The 19148-nt window shown below is 37.0% G+C and overlaps 1 protein-coding gene across 1 annotated transcript in view; it reads right to left on the minus strand.

Moving 5' to 3' along the window:
- Window positions 1-19148, minus strand: part of ARHGAP42 (Rho GTPase activating protein 42) — a 161009-nt gene that overhangs the window by 16388 nt on the left and 125473 nt on the right. The window contains exons 11-20 of the mRNA XM_026109167.2: window positions 18951-19029; window positions 17565-17604; window positions 16803-16865; window positions 14842-14916; window positions 14061-14145; window positions 12786-12844; window positions 11872-11977; window positions 7024-7183; window positions 3659-3803; window positions 46-426 (exon numbers count right to left, since the gene is read on the minus strand). Coding sequence (XP_025964952.1) covers window positions 46-426; window positions 3659-3803; window positions 7024-7183; window positions 11872-11977; window positions 12786-12844; window positions 14061-14145; window positions 14842-14916; window positions 16803-16865; window positions 17565-17604; window positions 18951-19029 — 1193 coding nt within the window. The remainder of the gene's footprint in view (window positions 1-45; window positions 427-3658; window positions 3804-7023; window positions 7184-11871; window positions 11978-12785; window positions 12845-14060; window positions 14146-14841; window positions 14917-16802; window positions 16866-17564; window positions 17605-18950; window positions 19030-19148) is intronic.

Raw genomic sequence — 19148 nt, forward strand, 5'->3', positions numbered from 1 at the left:
CTTCACAGTAAATTCACTGATGTCCTAAACGACCTTGGAAATTACCTTCAGCTGACGGAATTGATCTGAGGGAAGAAGCTGAAGATCTTTTCAGCCCAGACAGACTATAAGAACTCTTTTTGGTGAGATCTGTTGGTGGAGAGGCACTCTCTGGCCCAGTGACAGAAGTGATACTTTGGCAGTCGGACTCCACATCTGTTTTTGTTGCATCCTCCTTGGATGAGGACTCTGGACTCGTAGTCCAGAGGCCTGAACTCTTCTGGCCATTAGAAGAGGGGGGAGAAGCAATCCATGGGATCCCTCCCGATTTCTCCCTGGGCTGCGAGGGTGCACACTTGCTGGTGCTGTTCTGTTCTGAGGAGTGAGAAGAGAGAGACTCGATGCTGCCCATGGGAGTGCTGTCTGGGCTACTGCTGTAGGAATCACCTGAGGATGAGTGAGAGGAGAAGAAAGAAAGAGAAACAAAAAGATAATTACAACCAATGTTAAAAATGTATATTTTTCTCATGCCACTTCATAGCCCCTTTCACCGTACTTATCACCAATTTCGTTAATCTGTAGCTTTATAGACAATCATTCTCAAGACAAAATAGCTATGGTATTTGGTTACTCTAAGTTTCACACATGTTCTTGTCTTTAACAAGAAAGGGCAGGGATTCTGTTGACATTTCTCTAGACCTGATGAACCTGATAATGGGCTTGAAATTAGCTACAGACCAAACTACTTGCATTTTGAAAGAAAAATTGTCTGCATTACAAATAGTCTTAGGAAATTAAACAACCTGAATGCTGCAATGACTTTGTGAGGAGCCACTTGCTGGATTTCCATGAAAAGACAAATGATGTGGTACTTGCTATGTGTATGCTCCAACATGTATGACTTTATTGTTGGCAGGAGTAAGAAGTTTTACTTGGATTACCAAGTTCCTAGGATCTCTGCAGTTTCCATAAGACTAGTTCATAACACTAATATAGATATCCTATTTTCTGCTTCATCATATCTTTAAGGAAATACCTATCCCACAAATAAAGGACAACTATTTATTCCTTTGTTTACAACCTTAACATTCTTGACAACATTGAACATTTGATGAATTTAATTAGACTGATAGTAGAGAAATTTCCTTTCCTACACAAGAACCTGTGTACTTATCTTATTTAATATGTTCATTAATATTTTGGAACAGAAAGTGGGAATGTACTAAAGAAATTTGCTGATGATATAAAGGTAGGAAGACTCATCAAAACTGAGGAGAACTGGAATGAACATAGAGAGGGTTGAATTATCTTGAAGACTGGATTAATAAAAATGTGATTGAAGTCCAGTGGGTCATACCTTTGTTTCTAAAAAGACTTTTTTCCAAAAGCTTGGAGATATAATTATAAATTTCACAGGAAGTGAAGGATGTATTCTCTCCTGTCACACATTAGTTATGAGATACCAATGTGATACAGCTGCCTTTGCCTGCAAGGGATTAAATATCCTGGACTTCAGGTGATTATAACCACATACTATGTTCCAGATAAGGTCATGAATATCACTGCCTTGTATAGTGGGTATGAAAATATAAGTGCTACTGGTACAGTAATCTGAAATATTCTGTACAATTCTGGCCAGAATTCTGGTATTCCAGATTATGTACAATAACTGCATAGCCACCGCACAATATCCTGGTGTGACTCATCTGGAATACAATGTACAATTTTGGTAAAGGAAGCTTGAAAATGTGCAGAAAAAAGCTACCAGTATGACAAAAGGACAAAACAGCTCATTTTTCAGACAAACACGAGAAACGGCTTGGTTTATTTAGCTTAGTGAAACAAAAGCTTAGACAAGGTGTAAGCAATTTTTATAAATACACTGGAGTAAAGCTAGGAAGGTAGAAGGTTGATTGAAATTAAAGGACAGCATTGGCATAAATACAAACAGGCATAAATTGGCCATTAGTATAATCAGAAGAAATCAGAACATTCCTAGCCCTTAGAGCAGAGAAGTTCTCAAAGGGCTTCCTACCAGAGTTGCTGGGGCACTTATTTAAAAATGAATTTTGTTAACAGGCCTCGATGACCACAAAATCTGTTCTGCAGTGTTTGCAGAAGAATACTTCATTTTCACATGGCATACACCCTAATTTCTTGCAATGTAGTTAAGGGTCCCTGTTTCACATAAATGATGCCCTTAAAACCATCTAGCGCTTCAGAAATAGCTGTTGCTAGAAACCATAGCTTTCTCTCGTCTGTCTCTGGCCACACTTCAGAGATATTTGGCAGGGAGAATATCTCTGCTCCTGCCTACGCCTTCAAGACACAATCCAGACCTTAACTAGCTGGAACCTGCGCAGCAAGCGCTGAGCTTAAGCTAATAGCCAAAGCCCTCATGTGGAGAGCTCTCAGGTCAGAGCTGGTTCAAATTTAGCCTCCAGCATAAAGCAAACTCAAACCTGAGTCAACTCAAATGTGCTCTGAATGAAGAGGAATGAGCTTGCATCTGCCCTGCCAAATACTTGCATAGAAATGTCCACTAACACCTTCTTTCTGGCACCCAGTCATTGCCGGTACACAGTGAAACATTGCTGAAACTCGCTCAGTTTCTCCTCGGGTGAGTTGCAGCTGACAATTCCTCCATAGCTTCTTACTCTGAGGATCCTGTGCCATTCACATTGACAACTGATACACAGGCAGCTATTGCTCTCACTCAGTATTCAAACTCTTGCTGACAGAAATTATGTAACGTATACCTAGGGACAACGCAGCATCTGCGCAAGAGTACCGTAAGGCTACATTTCCCCACCTTACAGACCTGAGAATTACAATGGATGCTCAAAAACAGATACACTTTAAATGTGCATTAATTCACTGCAACAGTTTCATGTAAACTAGGGGACATAGGACTTCTTTTGGAATCGTACTACAGTAATGGAACTGTTAATAATTTAATCTTTGCTAATGGTAAGGCCAGAAAGTAAAAAGTGATGACTCACTGGGTGAAAATGTATGAAGTGCAACTTTTTTATAGTCATATTTACATGAAAAGGTGTAAGTTTTCTCAGCAGCGGTCAAGTGCAAGCATAACTCCCTGCTGTTACACAGTAAGCCATATGATGAGTATACTGCTTCTCACAAAAATATTAGGTTTAGAGTTGTTTCTATCCCAGTAAAAATAAAAAGTTTCAATTGTTTTGGCAACCTAGGCAGTGGCTTACTTTGAATCAAAGACCACAGTTTCATGCCTGTGAAAAAAGCCAAGTAATGGTTTTGATCTCGTGACCTTGACTTTATTGCATTTATTACAGGAGGAGAAGAAAGACTCTATTTACAGTTTCCCAGCCTTAAATGAGGTGAATGTCATATAATAAACTTCTCACAGTTTGAAAGCAGACCATATTTAGATCAGAATATAAAATCTACCATAAAAATTTTTGAACACTCTATGCAGTACAAGACTTTTTTAAAAACATTCTTTCTCTTCTGAGGAAAGCAAGAAATGCAGTCATTCAGCAGTGCTACTAACACTCAGAAACATTAAAAAGCTGATAACCCCCCCCATCTATTATGCTTTTAATTATTAGAATACAATACTTATTGAATGTTAACCAGCAAAACAAAAAAACAAGACATGACATGAAAGATAACCAGTCAAAAGCAAGGACAAACTTACTATCAGGATCTGCTAGACATGGTGTGTACCTTCCTTTAGGTTTACGTGAACCTGTGGAGAGACAAATTGCTCTTGTTCTTCTTGAACCTGAACGGGACTGAGGTTGGGGAAGAGGAATATTGGGGTCTGGTGCACTGTGAAATATCTGCATGATTAAAAAAAAATAAGGAAAGAAATAAGGGGAGGAGAAAAACGCCATAAACAATAGAGGTACTTCTACACATTCATTATTAAGCTCTTTGTTCTGCTCACCACTGCACCCGAAACGAATGCTGTGATAGTCTCAAAAAAGTCTTACATCACAGAAGGGGAAATACGCTGAACAAAGGCTCAATTCTGATCTAATTTTACAAACTGAGAATGACACCACTGGGTTAGTGAACAAATAATACATAAAATATATACTAATTATGCAAAAATATTTAAACAGTTTACTTTTTTAGTCCCAGGTATGAAGTGCTTAACAGTCTAATTGGTGAAACACACAGTGGATGCTCGCTACTAACTCCTGCTCTGAATGTATTAGTAACGAAGCAAATGAGCTGGATTTTCCAGAACTGTTTCTTAACCTAAAGACAGTATAGATTTTAAAGCTATGCATTTCATAAACACCAGAATACTTTTTTCCTTCCATTTTCTAGCCAACAGTTCCAACCCTTATGCCTGGGGCACGCTGTGTTCCTACCACCTGAAGAGAAAAAATGGGCCCAACCAGCCTTCATTTCCTTTGCTTACATGGCATCTGAGGACTTTGTAAAAGCAGTGAATGAAGCTAGTTTATAATAGACAAATAGAAGAATCTCACCTATAGTGCAGGAAGTTACCATTCTCTCTTTTACGGGTAACTATTCTTTCTGAATAACTGAGAGTTTCAAAGTCCCCTGAGCCCTACTTCAATACAGATTACAGGGCAGTTCTACTAAAAAGGGCCCCCAGTCTGGAAGCCTCTGCAAAGGCATAGTGGCTAGTAGAAGAGTGGACTGAGCACCACACACGCCATCATCAGCTTTCAGAAACAGGTTGTTTCTTGAAAATACTATGAAAAGATTGATTTTTTTTCTCCATGCTCCTATGACAGCTTTTCTATGCACAGTCACACCCCATTCCAATCAAATTTATATTTCAGAAAATGACTTATTTTCCAAACAGGTCAAGTTTGTTTAGGATCATCCTGATGTTTGGAGCATCTTATGATGTTTCTTTAATGTACTACTGCTATCATTCGTGAACTCTGCATTTCATTCGCTGTAGAGAAACTCAAATCTTTAGGGGTAACTGACTACTTGCTTTCTTATACACATGCACAGATCCTGTTGGGATCTGATACAGGTATGTATGAGGTTTTAATAACTCTTTGCTGATAACCATAGCAGGCCTGCCAGCAAGAACAATGCAGAAAGTCCAGTTATTTGGGTGACTTTCATCTATATCACATTCTGCAATATCCAAGACACCTGCTGTAGAGGTCTCAAAAGACCGTAAAAATAATCTTGGCTACCTCTGGTAAAAATAATAACTGCCTTGGAAGATGACTGAAACAAAAAATGTAGAAGAATCTTTTTATTATTATCTTCCTCCCAGATGTTCTTTTTCACTTATTCCTCCTAGTGTGGACTATGTGTTTGTAAACACTGTTGAGTATCTCTTATGATATTCTGTGGAGGGAATGGAATTAGTCTTGTGGAAGGGAGAAGAGGTTTATAGGGGAAGATTAGTCAGGCTTCTGGAGGAAGCTACAGTGGAAGGATCGTAAGGAAAGAGGGACAAGTGTCATAAGTTAAACACCATGCTATACCAAAGTAACATTTCTGCAAGGATTTCTGGATTCCTTGTCAATAGAGCATGATGAAGTGAACAGCAAGCAGACACCTCCATGTCATTCAGAAAGGTGGAAGAAAACCAATATATTCCCTTTCAAGGCAGAAAATACTTCAATGGAGGTGTTGAGACGCTCTTGAAGCACATTAGTACCATATTAGGAATTAGTGAGTAGCACATCAAAGCAAAAACATGCCTGGAGACAGAGATACAGTTATGGTGATTTTGGGTGTGCAGCCATGGTCTTGATATTGAACAGGCTTGTAATGTTCAGAAGGGGAAATTCAGTTTCGGAAACATGTTATGCATATGTTTTGGAGTTACAGGCATGGAGGCTATCAGTATCATACCAATTTTGAGGAGTCCATATAACTGCTGATATCAAGCAGTACTGTGAGTACTTACTGACCAAACAGCGCAGGAGAACCTGATATTGCCTAGGAAATGCCTTTCAGCTAAGTAACACGAAATAAAAGGAAAACAAATTAAGTTTTTTTTGCTCTGATAGTCATCAGATGATCTATATCAACAAAATATCCGTTTTCTTTTAATGACCAAGTAAAGGAGATCTTGACTGCTCTGTAATCAAATCATCTGATCTCTTTAAAAAAAGAGCTGAGGAGGTCACAGCGAAGCTGATACTGATACTGATAGCTGATACAGGATACTGATTGAAACTGTTTATGCTTTCAGGGATTTGCCTTCTCGAGCCCTGAAAAGGCTCTAATGCAGTGTTCCAGAAAGAAGAGTTTTAGGTGTACCTGCCCTGTCACTGGTCTTTTTGGGGAAAACAAAATAAACTGGGCAGCCACACATATGCCTTCTTGAAAGCAAAAGAGGTACCTAGAGAAGCTCATATGTTCCAGAGTATTCAAGATCTTCTAAATCATGAGGAAATAACGGGTTTAAAACCTGCAAGTAGGGATAAAACCTCATCTACACAACTTCCTTGTCTTTTTGACAACTTTCACAAATGAAAAATGACACAGCACACAGGATCTGGGCACTCTGCTGGGGATTCACATTGATGCCACTTGTGGAAAGCTGAACTGAAGGATGGGTGGTGTTTCATGATGTTAGGTGGGACAGGATCTCCACTGTGCAATTCGTATATCCCCAAAAGATAGAGATGGCCAGAAAGACTCTGACCTGATGCACAAGTGCACTCAGAGGAGAATCCATACATTCACCCAGAGTGGACCTTGATACACTGCTGGCAGGAGACAGATGGAAGAGCTTGAGGCAAAGTTATGACATCATATTTTCTCATCCCGCTTTCAGCTATGAGAAGGAGACTTCAATCTTTAGAATGATTCAGAGCAATTCGTACATAGCATGGGAGATTATGCCTTGGATCTGCACCTTGCATAGCCACAAAAGACTTGCAAGGAATACAAATCCACAGCATCGAGTGGGAAGAAAGTATTCTTTCTATCATATGCTTCTATAAATACTGAATTTCTTATTCTTAAGAACTGAATGATGGTAATGAAAATGAGATTCCAGTTTCACCTTTATCACAAAATGTTCAGATAATGTCCTTCTACCTTTTCATAATGCTCTATCAGAATTTCAACGACGATATTCTGAAACTTAATGTTCATCATAGCAGCCACGGTTTCTTCTTGGGCTCTCATCAGAGTTGGTCCAAAGATAACACCAAGGTTGGATACAGTCATAAGATTTTGCTGACTGTGTAATGATACCCTTTAAAAGAACACAAACGATATGCAGTTAAATAGTCATGCTAACCTCCCATTCCAACAGGCAGAAAACTGACAACTACTTTAATCAAATCTCAGGTTTAAGACTTCCCTTTAAAAAAACTTTTTAAAACTTTTACCTTTACCAGGATCAAAATACAATGCAGTATAACTACTGTATTTCCACTAAGGCTTCAATCCTGCAATAACTTAATGGATAACGAGCAGTCTTTCTGAAGGAAGCACTTAAGTTCCTTGTAGAAATGACAGGGAAAAGACCTGTCTTTGAAGGTCTCCACAGAGAAATTCAGTCAATCTAAAGTTTAGGAGCCTTAAGGTGGGCACCCCTCTCTCTGCAGTAAGTATACAGGAACTTATATACTTGCTGTGGGACTGACTCAAAATACATGGGGGTAATAGAGACCAGCTATATACCTTAGTCTTCATGTAAAGGAAAAACTTCGTTACTGAAAAACACTTAAATTGCATAAGATCTCTCTATTAATATGATCAAGACGTGGGATTAATGGGATCAGTGAAATCATTTTGTTTCTGTGGTACAGATCAGATTAGATGACGATTACTTTTGTACGTTGTGTTTTTGCCTAACCTACCTTTCCTATCATTTTTCTTTTTAATGTAGAATTTAGAAACTATCTACTTAGTTTTTCCAATATTTTATCAGATAGTAAAATGAAAATCATCGATCAGTAATCCACAATGCCCATTTTCTCTCCTTATAAATAAGATTTACCAAATACAAACCATACGATCATAAATTCTTCAAAATAACTGCCAGTGATTCTGCAGTTAGAGCCCTCCTACGCCTCCATGTCTAAACAATACCATGCCAAGTAAATTTTTGATAATTGCTTTTATGGTTAGTTTTACTGACTCTGCTACCAAACAGTATCACTTCTCGAGGCATTCATTCATTCGTGGCTTCCTTTCTCCTCGTCACTGCTATCTGCTTCCACTGTCAAGCTGACAAACACCATTTTATCAATTTCCTACCTAACTAAAATAACCCCTGTGTCTTTTAAAATTAAGGAACAGTAAAACTTAGCTATAAAATACTCAAAGACTAGAAGGTAGAAACAAACCCTAGTTTCTGGTTTTCTCTGACAGCTTACATTAATCAGGGTTATGGAGACATCTGCTATGTTTTCCTTCCAACAAAATTCTCAGGTAGCTCAATTTGTTCTTCAAGTGCTATAGAAACATTAGTGAAATGATCTGTCTGACGTCAGAGTCTGGTAGCAAATAACACAAATACTATCACCTTACGAAGGCTGGAAAGACAGTGACAAAAAGACTATGTGATTTTCCCAAGGCTACAAAATCTGAAGGGGGATTTTGTCAGGATCAGGATCAAAACCAAGTCTGGACTCACACAATACCTCTTCTGTCAATCTCACTACTGAGCAGGATAAGCGAACAGATAGAATAATCTCGGCACAGAAGTGAACTAGACTGTAGAATTACTTCGGTAATGAAGTAAATATTCCCCTCTCATTTGGAACAGAAACTTTCTAGCACCTTATTTACACTGTGAATTAGGAGAAATATGGGGAACACCATCTACATTGAAGATTATGAGTTATAAACTGCAGGAAAATAAATGCTTATCTCCTTACATGTTTCCTATCTTACTTCATTTAGTTCATCCTAAAAACACCTCAGAAATTTTACTTCAGTAGGTGCTCTGGAAGTGATATTTTTTTGGAAGCCAAATCATGAGAATTACTAACTTGCTAAAGCATATTTTTAGCCAATTATCTTAACTTAATTTTCACTGTGGCAAAGCTTATGTTTGGCTTGGGAGACCAGGGAGTATTTGGGAAGTTCACCTGCATTTTAATGAAAATGGAATTTTGAATTACTAAGCTCTAGGTATGTTAGGAAAACCTAAAAAATATCTCTCTGTGCAATGTTATTCTGCTCTGTGCTGCACAATAACCGTTAAGATCTTTTACACGAACATCTTACACAAACATTACAGTCTTATAGTATAAGACAAAAAGTAGTGTTTGTACTATGTTTGGGTTTCCTTGGTGACAAATTTGGTAGGTTGGTTAATAAAATGAACAGTGAATTTAATAACATTGTGACCACGAAGGATTTTCTGTAAAGCATCTCGAAGGCTCAATTTCCTGCAAAAGGGAAGAAAACCCAGGCCTGTAAATGGATCTTTTTGATAACCAATTTCATCTGACCTAGTCCTGCTGTTGCTCGGCTACTGAACAGACACAGGCCAAGGTAATCATGCATTTCAGGTAGCTCTAGGACATCCATTAAGGTGCAATTGCTTTCTCCTCAAAATCTTTCTTTGCTATATCCTTAGGAAAAGTAAATTTTTGATACTGCCAGTTTGCAGATTTCTGGCCATCTAACTGATAAAGCTATTGTGTTATTATATCACATCAAAGAAGAATTTATTCTTTAAAGGAGAGAAATACATAATTTGATTATGAAGGTTTTTTAAAAAAATGCAGTATATCTTTTTATCTATCTGAAAATGACATCAAACTTCCAGTGTTACCTAGCTGCTAATTGCTTATAAGTATACACAATTAGTATAAGAAGTATATCACGATATGGCCTCTCTGCAAGGTGCTTTTTAAGATTTGCTTCCCCTGTCCTCTTCCCCCTTTTTAATAGTATAATCCACATCCTGTATCATCTAGATCATATGTAATTTTGCACAGAGACACTGAAGACAAGGTAGTCACAGACCTAAAGACCTTAAGACCTACACCAAGGAAAAATAATATTATCCTTATTTTATAATCCATTAAAAGTATAGCATTTTCATGTAGGCAGAAGAGCATACATACAGGAACTTGATAGACAAAAGAAATACAGGGAAAGGAAGTACATTTTGAAGTGGGATTCGTCATTTACAGAATATTAAGCACTTTTTGTCATTTGTGCCTTGAAAAATCTCCACACGAATACACTTTATTATTGACTTTCTATATTGACTATATATTATTCCGTGTTGACTATATATACAAGAAAGCTATAATACCCTCATGAGACTAATTTTGAATTCAGTCTCATTAAAAGTGCTAGCAGAAACAACAGTTGGCAAATTATGTGAGAAATCAGAAAGGAGAAACTGGATTTCTGAAAGAGAGGAACAAAAAGTCTTCAGAATAAAGCCAAAATATATTGGAAGTGAAAATCATAACAAAGTGCCTTCTGGTGAGAAGAGGCTTAAAGGGAACAATTAAAGCAGCAGTGAACACTGTGGACATGCTCTTCTCCTCATCCGAGGTAATACTGAGACTAAAGAGGCCAGGAAGAGAGGTCAAAGAACAAATATTTGCCTACAATTAAGTCTTTTTTTTTTTCTTTAATTTTCAGGCCTCCAAACTAGCAGCTTTTACAAAAACATTAATCATCATTAAAAACCCTAACTTTTCAGAGGGTTTTTAACAGTAAATTTTAAACTTTTAGCTAATCAAACAACTCTGAGAATAAGGAAACTTGTGAAACTTGCTTTTTGCTGGTTCTCTGGGTTACCCCATGCCTCATGAAATGCAAGCTGTTTGTGTGCTGGAGCATTCACAGCAGCTCCCTACCATATCGGTTCTCTAGGGGCTAATAGCGTAGAGTGCTAAAAATAATTTACTAGTGCTAAATAATTTCCTGTCAAAGAAATTTTCAAAGTCCTGAAGTCTCTAACAGCAAGCAACTGCATTAGGCTCCACTGCAGGCAGCTCGCCGCACACTGAGATCGCTCAAGCTGTGATCAAAAAAGCAAAATAGCTGGGATGTAATGAAGGGAAGGAAAACAATATAGAGACCTCTGCTATATCTGTTTTACAAGTCAAGCATATGGGCCTTATCTAAGCAATTGCTGTTTCCTTATTCACATTACGAGATCACTGATACCAGGTATTAAACTGCACACAGCACCAGTCATCCCAGACCAGAAAGAATAACAATAATTAAAAAAAAAAGTACAGCCAGAGTCAGTGAAAAATGACAAAAAAAATCAGTAAAACTCACACAAATATTGTTTGCTGCAGAAACAGGATAAATGATGATGTAACAAAGCTACGTAATAACAGTGAGCAGTACAGACACTGGAAAACAAAACTTGTCTTTTCTGTCTCAGACCACAAGAGAAGAGTACTTCAAGGAATATAAAAGGTCATCAGTTCAAAGATATAAAAACTGTTTTTCCATATGACATTTAATTAAGACTCAGGGAAGCTGATGAAACCAAGGAGATTCAAGAGGGCTCGGACATTTATACGGCTATCAAGGATATAAATACCAATACTTCAAATTAGTATTTTGAAATGATACTGTATCTCAGAGCTGTTAGAGGTAAAAAACATGAAGGACAAGCTATATCACATTAGTCCATCTGTTTCTGACACAGTATGGGACCTTGAGTCAGATTCACATAGCATTTCCTATGAACCTTGTAGCACAGCTTTAAACGTTTCTCAAATTTAATTGGAGCCAATTCCTGTACTAGGAACATGAATAAAAATACAACTGTTTCTACAGGCACTACTCTTCCACCACATTGTGAATAGCATTTTAGAAACTAACTATAATTTCAAGTGGCTTCGTCGCAGCACAGAGAATGGATTAGGCAACACTGATAAATTAAAAATGAAAAAGATCACATCCTCAAATAATACCAGATAGAGAAAAAACAAGAAGAATTACTTGACCAAGTGCTTGATAAGGATGTCCAGCATCTCCCTGTTCTTCTCCGGTAATTTATGCACAAGTGCATGCACTGCCTCAACTCTGTAATTCTGATCATCTGATTCTGTGAAACAAAAAGCAAATATTGTTGATAAATCAGGACGCGTGCTAAGATGTGACTACAAACGGCATCAGTGCCTGCATGGTAATGCACACACGCATTAGTGAGTCAAACACAACCGGCCTTTAAAAAGATGAAGACAATTCAATTATATTTATTACAAGAACATTCTGGAATCTATATTTTAAATAACTCACCAAGAGCGAAACTGGGCCCACCGAAATCAGTGGCAATTACGACCCTGGGTGCTGCTTCAGTGGAATCCAAGATTTTACCCCTTGGTAGTTAAAATATCTAAAATTCTCTGAGTATTTTTCATTCTTATCAAGGCAATAGGAAATGTGGAAATAACTTCAAATTCTACATTGGAGTCGTTAGAAAAACAATCTTACTGTCTCTGTATCTAATTTCTCCATTTGCGAAAAGGCAGTAATATCACTCCTCCCATTTCTCAAGGCAAACTGGGAAAGCAAAGGTCCCTGGACGAGAGGGATGAATGCTATATGAGAATTATCAGTCCATATAGCAATCAAGATTCAAATTTTGTGCAGAGGGCAGTCATATAAAAGCTCTAAAAATATGAGAACAGACCACTAAACAGCTTTAGGCAGTGTGACTTCTCTGTTTTGGGGGCTTTCAGGTGGCACTGTTTTGCCATACGCAGTGAAATGGAGGAACTCGGATCCTTGCCTGGGTCACTGAATAGCAGAGCAAGGAGAAAAGCAGGGATAGGTACTCAACAATAACTGAGGAGTAAGGCAGTTTAGAAACAGTATTACTTTCACGAAAGTGCATTTATTTCTTTACTTACTAACAGCAACAATAAAATCTTTGTGCAGCTTGAAAGTCATCAGTGGCTCTGAAAGACACCTGGTTGTAAAAAAAAAGGAGGGGGGGCATTTTAGAAAATGCATTACTTTTCAAATTCTATTAGTGTCATTATGATAGCCTTCAATATCTGCATGCCACGTACTGGTATGTCCTAGCAAATCCAAATCACTGCTTACTGATTACAGCCAGTATGCAATTCAGTCATGCAGATGATAGTCTGATAATCTTTTCAAATTGAATCTGGTGTCACTATGTAAATTAATAAGGGAAATGTTAGAGGCACTGTCTTCATCAGAGAGACTCACTATCTTTTTCCTTCCATAGCTAATTCTGCTGCAGAACATGGTAAAGTGGGCTGCAGAAATCATCTTTGAAGCTCAGACTGAAAAAGTAAATACATTATGAAATCTGGTTCTAATCTGAGTGATTCTGGAAGAGTCCTCCTCTGGAAGGCAGCCTGTGAACAGTCTTATAGTCAAAAACACACCTACTACTACTTCTTCTTTTAAATTCAGAAATATAACATCAACAATGATATGTGCTCCTGAAGACATGCTATCAATTATAAATTTCTTCTACCAAAGCCAATGTTTTCAATGAAGTTTATATGAGTATTTCCACTATAAATCCTAGGATTATTTTCCAGAGTGAAAACTGGATTTTTAGTATGCACTGAATACTTACACTCTGGATTTGATGCTTTTTGTTTCTTTTATACTGTATAAATTGAGACCTAAAAAGAGGCATCTCAGAAGTGACACCACTCTTGAAAATTCTGACTTTTATTACCAATTATTTGAAAAGAAACTGATAGTTTTAGAGGGGAGATTTACTTTTCTCCTGTATCTAAAGCTATTAATATCACAGGATAAGAAACAAATATTAACATTTTTGCAGAGACTTTTACTCTATTCCAACACTAATGCCATGAAAAAGCATGCTACACAGCTTAAGTAATTCAAAACAGAAAGATTCTGCATAACATACTTGCAGTTTATGTAAAAGAAGTTAAAACAGAAACATGTAATTAATTGAATTCTGCCAAATTTATGGCTATATAATGCATGAATATCTTAGCAAGCCAGAAAAAGTGTGACAAACTTTAGATTTATTATTAGAAGTAATCACACTGCAAGTTGATAATATACTCAATTACCATCATGCTAATGGATACAAAAGAAGCAATATGGTACTAATAAGCAAAGATCAACAGGCCAGAAAAGGAAGACTGAGCTTTGTGCAGCATCATACTTACCTGAGGTAGTTTTTTAGTCCACTTGTTATTGTTTTATTGTCCCAAAGCTCCATATCAATATCCATATCAGGAGGAGATTTAGGGGCTGGTAGAAATTTGAATTACGATTGTGTTATAGTTTGACTAACACACTAATTAGAAAAGCAGCACAACAGAAGCTAACAGACTAGACATTTAGTTCATGTGATTACTTCATTGGCCAGATCAACTACCAATCTGATCAATTTGAAGTATTTCAATCTCTGTCAAAGTATTAGTAAAATGAACTAATATTTAGTACATATAAACCTGAGTTATATGCACCATAATCAAAGCGGATGCTAAGCCTAAGTGAGTAGAAACTGGTTTGGACATTCAAATAGCTCCATAACAGAGCCAAATTAGCACGAAAAGTGAAATACTAGTACTACATGAACTGCTTAAACCGAGTTATGACTGCAAGACAGACAGCTGCATTACAGAACGAAGCTCTGAAACGCTTCTGGAAAATGCCAAATAGATGCCAAGAAACAGAACTTTTAAACTAAAAGAAGAAATGCATTTTATCAGTAATTTGCTCATGTATATCAATGACTGCATGCAGAAACTGAACGATAATGCATACAAGAAACGAGTTAGATGCAACTCTCTTTTTAAGACTGAAAACTCAGCTCACTGTCAGTAATTGCACATATGAAAATATAAATATTATGATACAGACTCTTCTGAGCAAAGTTAAAGCAAAAGTCACCATAACATACTGGTGGCACACTACTGACAAAGGTTCACTTTGTATACTTACAAAATATGGTATTCATCAGCTTTTGCACTTTGGAGTTTACACCACCTATTCTGTACAGCCCCAGGATTGTAATACCTATGTGGGAAAACAGGTATAATGAAAATAATGAAAATATGACATTTCAATACACTCTGATGCATCCTTGGTGTACATTTCCAAAACAGGTTTGAAGACCTACCCATGACATCTAAATTAACTTATGGAAAATTGTACATTTACATTCCAGGGTGCTACTTCAGCCTACCGAGTTGTCTGCTGGTACATTAACAAACGCATTCCACTGAATTCAGCCACATCCCACTACACTATACCAAAATCATAATTTTAAATTAACAAAATCCTTTTGCATAGAAATGAGCCACATTAGCAAACACCTTGAAGATGGCTGAAAAAAGTGAAAAATAAGACCCCAAAGCAGTCTTAAAGAAAGTTACATGTTCATAACTTCATCCTATCTAGACTTCAGTGGAATTAGTATGCACCTACATCTGATTAGATCATTATTCTTCCCATTCAGATTTGGGTGATATTTATTGAAGAAATAACAATTATACCCAAAATAAAAGTGTACACTGTTCACTGTTGCAACATTGGAGCTTGGCATATATATTTCATGCATGGATCCCAAGCAAAATAATGACAGTCCCAATTTACCCAGAAGTTTCTTTTTTTTTCTTTAAATATCACAGACACAACTAACAAATAAAGTTTAAAGTGTGGCATTCAAAATATAGTATTTCAAGATTCCAAGGATGATGATTTTATTGTTTGTATTTTAGAAACAGCAGTATAATAAAGCGTGAGGTAGACAGCAAATTTCAATGCGTTTTTTTCTGCACGTCACTCCACAAGTTTTGATGTACTGAGTTCTTAGGAGTAACTACAGCAAAATGATTTTCTCATTTATCCCGGTTATGTGCCTCAAGGGAAAAAAAAGCAACAGACATCCCTTAAGCACCATAGGAGCAGAATTTTTATATTTAGCCGATATAGTCAAAACCCTAAGTCCCAAAATGTAGATTTACTATTAATTTTGATATGTAATTACGTTTTCATTTTATTCTCCTTCTCTCCCCCCACTTCAGGTCTTACTATTTCAAAACTGCATACTTTTCCTTGGAAAGCTATTTTCCAAAGTCTGCTCTCAGTTAGATAACCTGAGGTTTTCTTTGCCACCTTTGGCAGAAGAATGCAAGCTTGATGAAGGCGGGATCCAAAAGCTACCTAACACTGTTACCTGAGAAACTGAATTCAGCTTGGGCTCAATGCTGCACGGTGCGATCGCACAACTTTTGGATTACAAGAGACTTGCACCCTGTCAGCTCAGTCCATCAACACTCAAAGGATCCCTTTGCTTAGGGAGACCACACAGCCAGAACCTCTTTGTTTCCAAGGGGATAATTACAAGCTTCTTATGGGTCATCAACAGATGACTAATATTTTCTTTTCACCTATGCCCACTATCAAGTATTAATCACTAATATTAAAAAATGGATAAACCATGTACAAAATGAGTGAATAAAATGATGGGAGTTACACTCTGCCACAAACGTTTCGGCAGACAGTGTTCACGCCTTCGACTTTTTGGTCTTTAGATGTGATGCCATAAACCAAAGTTAGGAGCTTCCACTCCCTACAGTTTCACCAGAAAGCATAATTCAGTGCACACAAATTAAAAACTTAAGACTAAAGATGTGTGCAACTGCATATTAAGCTGCCCCAACAACATGAAATTACAAATAAAGTTCAAAAAAATAACAGTTAAACAATAGGTTAAGAATTGCTGTAGGAACTTGTAACGGTTTTAAGCATAAAACATGCACATAAAATAGGTGAAAAGTCTAAACTGAATGATGGACACCTTCCAGAACACAGCTGTAAAACAAATGGACTTTATCAAAGTAATATTTAAGAAAAATACTCATAATAGTCTAATACGTAATTTGAAATTTAATACACACCTCTTGTTTCTACAGCATGAATACATTTCCTCACAAAGTTAAAACCTGCTTCATTTAAGAACACTGTAAAACGAAGAAAAAAAAACAAATCATTTTCTCTTCATCAATACACAAAATCTCTGTGTTTAGCTGTATCACATTTGAGTTAGGACTGATAGACATCTCTCTGAGAGTACATCTCTCTCTATATATAATACATATACCCACATGTATATTAAAGTTCATACATGAATATGTAAGCATGATTAAAATGTAATGCAGTTATACACATGTAAAACCCATAATATCTTCATATATACTTATTTTATTACTCAGTACATGTGTAATAGGTGCATATGCACCTACAAACAAAAAGTTGTGATCCATATAAGGATATTATTTCAACACACAGTTATATCTTCACATTTAGGTATACAGACTATAGATAGGATTTTCATAGAGATTTGTTAAATATACTGTTGTTTTGTAGCTGAATGCATTTTCTTCATATTTATGTCTAATAGTAATCCAAAAATTGAAGGCTTTCTCACATTTCTTACATAACTGAATTTTTTCATGGGCTTTCATGTAATCCAGCAAACAGTATTTCATAGCAATAGAAGGAAAATGCAAAAAAGGAGTCTTGCACCTGGGCTCGCTCTCTTTCTCTCTCCCTCTCTCTCACACACATACACACACGCACACACAGACACACACCCTGAAAACCAGGCCATTACAGAAATCTAGGAATAATTCATATCTCAACATAATAAAAGTGCTTACTTTCTTCCTTCTTGCTAATAATGGCTGGCAGTGTGTAAATCTGGAGGGGATAAAGAAAAAAAAACAATGCAATGGGTCACTGCTTGTGCTTTAAGTTCTTTATCACCAGGTTTGTTGATAGTTCTTAAACTAGTTCCAACACACTTAATATTAAGTTTGATGCTTTTGGAAACCCTTGATCCTGACATTTGTTTACTAGGTCATAGTTAAGCTTAACAGATTATAAAAATTGAAATAACACCTCTGGCAGGAGGACTACCTAGTAACTTTGTCCAAGTAATCCAGACTTGATAGCCTCAAGAACCTCTTCTGGGTTTCGTGACCTCCCGTACACCACCCTTCCCTTGACTCCACTCTCTAGTGATGGCAGCTTTCTTGGAGCTGCCTCTCATCGCTCCTCTCCTTCTCTCAGAAGCAGCCCTCAAACATACTAAGAAAGCAGCTATTTGCAGCCCCTCTCTAATGCCAGGAGTGCAGAGCTCCTGGCAGCGCCAGCCTAGCCTTTCACTTTTTCTTGAGCTTTCCCCAGCAGCACTCATCAAGGTTGACATCCCTCGGTTAAGCTCTGAGCAGGTGGAGGAAGCAACAGTCTATTGTTTTGGTGGTATTTGTGGTTTGAAAGAGCCAATCCTCTTCACCTCTGGGGAAAAGGCAGACGGTCAGATCATGTCCTAAAAGTCCATTCAGACTCTGAGGTTCTAGTTTTATGAGGGATTTAATAACATGAAATTTATAGGCACCTCAAGTCAGACCTGCAGACTCTAAATGGGTTAAATATCCATTCAAATACTGATTCAATTTCTGCATTGCATTGTTCCAGTCAAGTAGGCAGCTTGCAAAAATACTTATCTCATAAAATCAATCAACTGTTCTCTTTCCTTTGGAAACGTGTCTGGCATTACCACATTCAATGACTATTTCAATAGCTGGTTAATGGTGGGAAGAAATCTCAGCTAAGCCTGTTTCTTAGTAGCTTTCAACACGTTTTTATGCTCTCTGCAGTGCTTTTCAAGATGATATTTATTATTACTACATGACATTGCCTAAAAGATGGTTTGTCTTTACCAGTACAGAAATTACCATTTTACAGATTTTATCTGGATAATGTATCATGTAAGACAATATGTTATCAGACTAGTTAAACGTTAAATATCCTAAATAAAGCAATGTATAAACACAGGTTAAAATAAACTAATAGTTCTGCTTCACTATTTTGTACTGATCTTCACTGTGTATTTGCCATTGCTTCTTATGAACAACAGAAGAGAGATATTTGCTTATATTGTACTCCATTGTAGAAGATTTTATATCTGAAATGCCTGGCAGCTTCTTGCTTTAACTTATGCATGTCATAAAACTGTAGAAATAGAATAAAAAAATTCTTACTGGTTCCTTTCCGTCCATAGCTTCAAGCCAAAGTTTTCGGTTGGATTCTGAAAAAGCTTGTAGTGTGATGATTCCAGGTCTATCAAAAATATACACATATACTAAAATTAAGAATTTATTTTTCTCAAACAGTATCCAAACTCAGAATCCAAAAGGTGTATTGATGTGAATACATAAAAGACAGAGAAGTTAAAGTTA

The sequence above is a fragment of the Dromaius novaehollandiae genome, chromosome 1, assembly GCF_036370855.1.
Source record: "Dromaius novaehollandiae isolate bDroNov1 chromosome 1, bDroNov1.hap1, whole genome shotgun sequence".
Classification (NCBI taxonomy): Eukaryota; Metazoa; Chordata; class Aves; order Casuariiformes; family Dromaiidae; genus Dromaius; species Dromaius novaehollandiae.